The sequence below is a fragment of the Nanorana parkeri genome, unplaced genomic scaffold (assembly GCF_000935625.1).
Source record: "Nanorana parkeri isolate BGI_ZX_2015 unplaced genomic scaffold, ASM93562v1 scaffold87, whole genome shotgun sequence".
Lineage (NCBI taxonomy): Eukaryota > Metazoa > Chordata > Amphibia > Anura > Dicroglossidae > Nanorana > Nanorana parkeri.
Window position 1 is genome coordinate 1,041,072 of NW_017306355.1, and position 8,388 is coordinate 1,049,459.

The window sequence follows — 8,388 nt, forward strand, 5'->3', positions numbered from 1 at the left end:
AGAGGTCTTTAATTCCCCCCCCCCCCCCCTTCCAACTACAACATGTACCATTGTTCTGTAAACGTAGTTATTTGTAGAGCATTGGAATTGAATAAATGGTAGGTTTGGTTATCTAGGAACCCCAAAAATGTCCTGCAACACCACTTGGTAACAAGATCTTGGTAGGGCATCTCTTGCGTAAGGTTTGCAAGTTTATTTCCTATGGCACTGGGATCCATTATGAAAGTTTCTAATTTCTTGTTGTGGCTAGGACAATGTTTGGTCTGAGATTTTTGTATAGAATATTATACCGATTTCTGACATTTTCTATCATTTTTATTGTATTGCATCTCCATCACAAGCCCCCTATGTGATAGCACATTGGCGGTGACAGCTTCTCTTTAAGGGACATTAGGGGTCTATTAGACTTCAGGTCGTCCCCTGCTGATTGACAACAGGCAGTTGGTGGGTGCAATAGCCAGTCGGCTATTGCAGTTTAAAATAGGCTGGCTATTGCTCCCAGCTGCTGGCTGGGACACTTGTCACTGGCTTGCTAGTGCTGGCAGTTCATGGGAATAGGGGGCATGGGTGGGGAAAGGGGGGCAGTTGATCGGAAGGCGGGGGTATTGCAGGGCAAAGTGGCAGACAGTCTCTCTTCCCCAATGGATGCCGGCTGCAGCGATCTGTGTCCAATTCCCAACTACCTTTTGTGAATATGGGCAGGAAGAGCAGCAGGGCATGAAGGGGACACAGGCCGCTGCAGCCAGCGCACCAGCGGGGAGGAGAACGGCAGAGCTGATTGCGGCGGGGGACAGTGAACAGGCTGACAAAAAAACCTCTTCTGTGTGTGTGGCTCCATGCTCTATATCGCATGGTGGTAGTCAGCAATTACACACATTTCTACACTGAATCCTTCTGCAATCCAAGTTGCATGTTGATTGAAGTAGAACACAAGCTCCATTGTTATGCAATGAAAACTCCTGTAAGTTGTCTATAGGCACAATATATAAAAAAAAGTGGACATTCTCCCAACCCAGCCCTTTTTCGGGTGGATCAGTTGATGATTTTGTGTCTGAGCTTTTTACACACACTGGTAGCATCCACAAGGCATCCTAAAGCAAATAATCAGATGGGTTTGAAAACCTTGCCACCATTTTCCTGATACGACCATTACAGGGGTTTTTGACATGCACCTTGCTTGCATCTCTGCTGATGGTGACTGGATCGTACCTGTACATCTGAGTTCTAGTCTTCATGTTCTAGAATGTGTGCAGTCCTTCTGCAGCTACTTTTTTTTTTTTTACCTGTCTTAAGACTGATTGCTTTGGGTTATATTGTGTTAAAGCATGACTGAACCTAAGAACAAACATTTGATTTCTTTATAGTAAATCACAGCACACAAGGTTGGCTTCTAGAACCAAAGGGTTATGCGCCACCTCAAGGCGATTAGATGCTGGTAAAGTTGAAAACCTAGCCCTGTGTTACCTCTTCCACTTCCAATATGTACTTGGGTGATGGATGTTTCTCTCTGCTTTGAGGGAATTCTTTTACAGAGTTTTTTTTTTTTTCTTTCTGATCTTCTATCAAGTCTTTTCTGGTGTCTGGATGGCTAGTCTTAGGAAAACCTTGCAGGAATGGCAAAAATTATATATGTGAATGGAGCCTTAAGTGCAGCAGTAGCCGTATTTATCGGAATTGGTAACCTCTGTCTTTGCCCTACAGAACAACTTTCCTACCAGGGCAGTCAGCTCAAATGTTGTCAGCTAATGTCCAGCAGACGGTGCACAGCTTGGGCTAGATTCTGAACATCCAGAAGTATGCACGGGATCCCTCCTTGTCGCTTGTAGTACCTGGGCCTAGTCCTGTACACTGCCCTGTCTCGGGTATCCTGCTCCCCTCCCTCTGCTCCCAGGTGGGGGCTTTGTGGGTTTCCCCCACTGTTTGCCTCTGCTCTCCTTCTAGGCAGTCTACCATTCTGGTACAAACAGACTCAGTCTCTGGATTTACACATCCATGTGTCTGACCAATAGAAGTAGTATGGCGCTGCAGTGCTTGATTTACAGGAAAATTTGATTTTTCAGGAAAATCCTTAATCACAATGGTCTGGAAGGTACTGACAATGGACAACATGTTAGGCTGGGGAGGAATCCTGGATTCCCTCGGGAGCCACTGTTGAGGGAAGCTCCGCTCCCAATCCGTGCACTGGAGCTCAGGTCAATTGGGCTATCCCTTTAGCACTGGACCTCCTAGACCACTGGTCAGAGTGCATTCAGACAACACCATGGCATTGGTGTACATCCACCATCAAGTGGGCATCAGAAGTCATGCAGCTCAAAGAGAAGCATCACTGATTTTAGTCTAAACTTCACCTTCCTGCCCTGTCCGCAGTACACAATCCAGGAGTGAAACATTGGTAGTCAGACTTCTCAGCTGTCAACATCTGGATCCCAGAGAATTGTGTCTACACCCACTTTCAAGCTCTGTGTGTCAGTCCGAGGACGCTGCATGTGAACTTCCTGGCCTCCAGGTTCAACAATAAACTGGAAGGATTTTTCTCCAGCACCTTGGATCCTTACAGTGGAAGCTTTAGTGAATGTGTATCAGTTCAGCATGATTTATGCTTTCTCCCCCTCCTAAACGTCTTCCTCACTTTCTTTGCCGGTTGATGGTGTATGGCATTCCACTGATCCTTGTTGCCCCTATCTGGCCCAGGAGAGCGTGGTTCTAAGACATTGTCAAGCTTCTAGAAGACGACCCATGTCCTCTTCCAGATAGTCCCAGATCTGTTATCTTAAGGACCGGTCTTCCACTCTGTTTCAAGGTTAAATAATTTTAACTGCATGGCTGTTGAGGCCCAGGTCCTGAAGGACATGGGTCTTTTGGATTCAGTCATCTTTATGTTCTTGAAAAGTAGACTTCCCAGAAGGTCTACTATTGCACTTGGAAAACATACCTGTTGCAAGGCATGACAGTTTCACCCTACAAAGTACTTCATGAGATGAATTCTGTTCTTCCCCCAGTCTTGTCTGGACCAGGCTTTGACTTTAACTGCTAAGAAGTGTCTTATCTTGACTTTGGTGGTTCTGGCGAGAGTTCCTTGGTTATCCCTTTTGTGCATGGGCTGCCCACCTGTGCATTTTTCTTTTACTTCATGGGACCTCAACTTAAACCACTGCTCCAGTCTATCATGGGCATTCTTCTCCCTGTCGTTACCCATAAGGTTGCCTTCCTTGTTTATTACTTTTGTCCCAATGGTTTCTTAGTTGGTGACCTTATTCTGTAAGAAGCTGAGCTTTGTGCTACACAGGGATAAGGTTGTTCATAGGCCTTCGGTCTCCTTTTCACCCAAGGGGGTTTCTTCCTTCCACTTTAACCAGAACATTGTTTTACCTTCTCTCTGTCCTGATCCTAGGCACCCCAAGGAGATTGCTCCCCATTACGTGGATGTGGTTTATGCTGTGGGACTCTCTACGGTTGGCTCCCTCGGTCCTGCCTGAAGGTTCGCTGAAGGGGCAGACTGTTTTTGTTCCATTGTTGCTAGTTGGATTCACCAACTCATGACTTAGGCATGTGACCTTAAGGGGAAGATTCCCCTTTTCTGGTAAAAACATGTTCTACCAAAAGTATTGGTGCCTCTTGAGCCTGCCTGCATTGGGCTTTGGTTTAGCCTGTTGGCCATTTTGTTGTGTTGCTTGTGGATGTCCCATTGGTCTAAAAACTAGCCAACCCTGTGTCCTGTGATGTATGGTAAGGAAAATAGGATTTTTGACTTGCCTGTAAAATCATTTTTTCTTGAAGTACATGAAAGGCACATTCCCTCTGTGTTTATGATCTCTCCTGTATTGCTTGTTACAAAACTGAAAGCATGCTTGGGAGTAGGAGGAGTTATGCAGGGCTTTGCCAGTGTCCAATCCCCTGAAAGTGGTGCATAACCCATTGGTCTATGAATTGGGTAACCCTTTGTCCTGTGATGTACTTTAAGAAAAATATTTTACAGGTAAGTTAAATCCTATTTTGCATCTTGCCAGTCCCTTTTGATATGGTGGCTGCATTAGCTGTTTGGTTTTTTTTCAGACTTACAAACTTTTTCTGTAAGTACATTAAATACATGTTGATCGTTCCAGAAAGGCAGTGTCCTTGTCACTTCTGTGAGCGGAAACATTAAAAAATTCTAAATTGTCTAAGCGACTAATTCTATATGTAATGGAGAGGAAGACCTGTTTGATGTCCTGCTTTGGTTTGCAGCCATGACCTGAAGGGACAGAAAATGTTGTTTGCAGAATTACCGAGTGAAATGGGAAAAACACCTATAAAGTAATGCAGCAACCCTAACAACTTTTAAGCTGCTATATATTAAAGTGTTGTTTTTGGCTTTTAGATGCTTAAGCTTTATTGGCAAAATTATTGCCATGTTTTAGTTTTAACATCATCACACTAAGAGTTGCACTTGACTAAAATGTCATATTTTAATGGCATCATTGTTTGCCCTTTGTCATTTTTAGTCTGTAGGATAGCTTTACTTGTGTTTTTTAACATCCCCATAACTCATATACATGTAACGTTAATTTCCTTTATCACTAGGAGCTAACTGGAGTAAGAAATACAAGAGATCTAGAAAAAGAGGCAGGAACTGTGCAGATGAACACTGGACGTCCGGTGCCCCAAAGAAAAGGAACTGCAGACAGCCTGCAGCTTCTTCACAGGTAAGCAAATCTGTTGCCATATGTTCCCTGTGTAAAGTAATGGTACAGGCCATGATAGCAAAGATTTAAAAAAAAAAGAAACCTAGTTTAATTGCAAACTTGGCTGTGCCGTATTCATCACTAGGCTTAGTTACTTTACATGTATGCATTTTCCTTTGTCACAGTGCCAACAGCAAGCCAGGAATCAATGATAAAAGTATGGGAGCTGTCATTGCTTCCTTTATAACATAAAGCTTTTATGAGACCTATGTGGACTTGTGCTGCCCTGTAAATGCTATAGTTGGTAAGTTTGACTATTGGTGGCAATCAAGTCAATGACCAACAACCAATATGCAGATCAAATGTGCTGAAAAAAATCAATAGTCTGTAGACTTGTTCCTGCTCAAGCCAATATGAAAGCAAACAGGTTGAAATGGGAGGCAGGCATCTAACAATTTTCAGGAGAGATTAGCCATGACTGCCTCCATGTTTCTCTCCTAACAAGTGTCCTTTAAAGATGCAGTTTCAAGAGCTACCATCTTGATCTCACAACCTAGTGAGTCGATGACCTGCAGCAAGTATGCAGGATGGGAATTCAGACTTCCCTGACTTAAAAATGCAGTCTCTTGGTGGCTTTTTCTGTAACTTCAGTCATTTAGCCAGGGTACTGATTTGCAGTGTCCATCCTAGCCATTAGAAGGAGCTCACACAAATCTGTGTATTGAATTGGGAAATACTATTATCAAAATTGCATAAATGCAATTTTCTTTTATCAAAGTCTGTTTAGACTTAACGAGAATGCGCTATAGTTTCTTTTGTATGTTGTACTGGTCCATCATACTAAACATTACCTATTATATCAACTTTGATTTAAAAAATGGGGATCCTCTGGCCAAGAAAGACGCTTACCAATAAAGGGACATTTCTTTTATGTACTGGATAATACATGCGATTTAGCTTACTGTAATTGAACTCATCAATGTACATTAATGTTTTAGGATAAAAAAATGTAGCCAGTCGAATATAAATTTCAATGGTTTCCTGCTAATTCAGACTAAATTCAATCAGCGATTTTGTGTTTTTTATAATTTTTTAATTTTTTTTTCTGTAGTCTCCTTTTGTCAAAGGAGCCCGATGGAAATATTGCAGCCAATTGGCTGAATACAGAATCAGAATAGAATAGCTGGCAGGGGAGTTTGCTCCATTCACATTCTTTAGTTTTTGATGTGGGGGATCAAGTAATGTTTCTCATGCAGCATGCCTGCTGAATGGGACAGATCTTTGTATATGGCCAACTTTAGTAATGCGTCACAGTGATTGCAATGTTTTTAAGTATTTGCATACCAAGTTTGTTTTCAACTGTGTTTTTATGACAGCATGAACTCACCAAAGAGAAAGCCAAGCTGGGTCACCCTAATAAAACATGGAGTGAGCCTGCTGATAAGAGCACTAAACTTTCACACTCAAGTGGAGATTCGAAAGATGGCAAGTTTTCTAGAATGGCTAGCCAAGTTACCATAAAAACGGAACCTATTGAGGAATCGGATTGCTGCACTACTCCTTCTCCAGTCAAGCCAGGTGAGGATCATTCTTCAATACTCTGATGGTTTTGTTTTCCCAGACCCTCTCGGGAACATTTTTTTTTTAAATTTTCAGTATTGGATATGTTTTGCATTACTAGAGTACCAGATAGCAGCTTATACTGTAGGTCTGTAACTAATTATAATTAAGGTGGAAATATTAGGTTTAGATGGCGTGCTCTATTGTGCTGTTAGATTGGGTGTTTTCTTTTCATTCATTTAAAATGGAGCACTGGACAGACTTAATTACCACGTGATCTGTGGTCAACATTGTAATCCTGGTGGTGATATTGCTTATTTTCTACTTGTAACCATTCTTTCTTTGTAAATAAAGCAAACTGTGGAAATAGACGCAAAAGTAAACTTATTCCAAGAGTGTGTGACTTTGATGACCTGGATGCTCAACTTGGCATTAAAGAGGAAGAGGAGGAGGAGGAGGCAATTTTCCCTAAAGCTAAGGTGATTATCTTCAAATGTATACAATGCTTAGACTGAGGATGTCATTGTGATGGTTGCTGTGTCAGTCAGTTATTCCCACCTTGCTCTTTGAACAGTAGTTCTTCCTACTGTTTTTGCTTTGTTCTCCCTCTGTGTCTTTGTCTCTAAATGGTTTCCTTTGAAAATTGTTACCTTTCCTTCAGCTAGTAAGCAGTACAGATAATGCTTGTGATATTCTGTAGTGCTGACTTTTATTATAATGTATTGCTGGGACTTGTAGTCCCGCATAGCTGGTGGTATTCTGCATTGCTGTATGATGATTATACAGCAATGCAGAATAGCACCAACTATGTAGGACTACAAGTCCCAGCAATGCATTATAGTGGGGTGGGGGGTGCTGGTGGTATTCTGCATAGCTGACTTTTATTATACTGTCTTTCCTGATCACAAAGGACAGCAGAGTCTCTAGCAGCTGTCCATCTACTTGATTGGGGGAATTGAGGAATGAGACCCCAACACTAAACGCAGATACCGGTGTTCTGTCGAACGCTGATGTAGTCGAACCTGCCGATCTCGGCATCTGCGCTTGCGCACAGACCAATATTATCGAGGAAACCGGGATTTATTCACAAAGTATTTAGTTTAAATCGTTAATTGTGACTTAATATTATTCCATCCATAATTTACTGCTATCCATCATTTACTGCCATGGATGGCATATTATTAACGGTACTTTGTAAATAGATGCTGGTTTCCTCGTTAATCCTGTCTGTACGTAAATTCAGATACTGGGTCTTGACAGAACACCGGCACTAACATTTTAAACAAGCGGCTGCCTGAGGTGCCGCGCATGCTGGGGAACCCGCCAGTCCTCCTGTTAACCATGCGGTGCCATTGCCGTTGGGGGGCCCATCATGGTTTCTTGCACCGGGGCCCTGAAGTTTCTAGTTACGCCTCTGACTCACAATAGTGAGTCTTCAGAGACTAGGATAGGGAACTGCCACAGCTCTGGTTCCTTAACTCGGCAAGTAGTCCCCAGATATACTGTGCGAACTGGAACACAGATGGGTCCAATTGCAGGACTGCTGCAGCGATAACCTTAGTACACTTGATGAACTGGGAATACCCGCTCTCACTGACTAACTGGAGAGACTTCCAGGATTTCCATTATCCACCATGAATCTACAAGTAGCTGTAAGAATACATTACAATAAAATTGCTGTATGTGTGTCTATCAAAGACCACATGCACACTCCCTTCCCAAGCATGTATAAGAATGATAAATGAAGATTATAATTGCTATGGCCCACAGTTAAAAATATATCTGACACACCACAATTGATTTATAGGTCTAAATATTGCACATATGTAAGGTCCAGATCTTGTACACTGCTTTTATTGGTTAATATTAGGGTTGCACCGATACCATTTTTTCGGTATAGAGTATGAGTACCGATATCTTTTTTTTATTTATTTTTTTTTCCAGTACTCGCCAATATCGATACGGAAAGTCCCATTAGAAAGCCGGGTGGCTTCTAATGACTCGCCGCCCGGCTTCCTGATTAGCCGGGAAGGCAACTCCATGCTCCCTCTCCACCAGTTGACGATGAAGCATGGAGTCTGCTTTCTGGCCAATCAGGAAGCCGGGGGGCGGGTAATGACTTGCTTCCTGATTGGCCAGCTTCCCGTCCAATCAGAAAGCTTGGGGG

The 8,388-nt window shown here is 42.7% G+C and overlaps 1 protein-coding gene across 1 annotated transcript in view; it reads left to right on the top strand.

Moving 5' to 3' along the window:
• Positions 1-8,388, top strand: part of NSD1 (nuclear receptor binding SET domain protein 1) — a 56,357-nt gene that overhangs the window by 21,902 nt on the left and 26,067 nt on the right. The window contains exons 6-8 of the mRNA XM_018552384.1: positions 4,561-4,682; positions 6,038-6,239; positions 6,576-6,700. Coding sequence (XP_018407886.1) covers positions 4,561-4,682; positions 6,038-6,239; positions 6,576-6,700 — 449 coding nt within the window. The remainder of the gene's footprint in view (positions 1-4,560; positions 4,683-6,037; positions 6,240-6,575; positions 6,701-8,388) is intronic.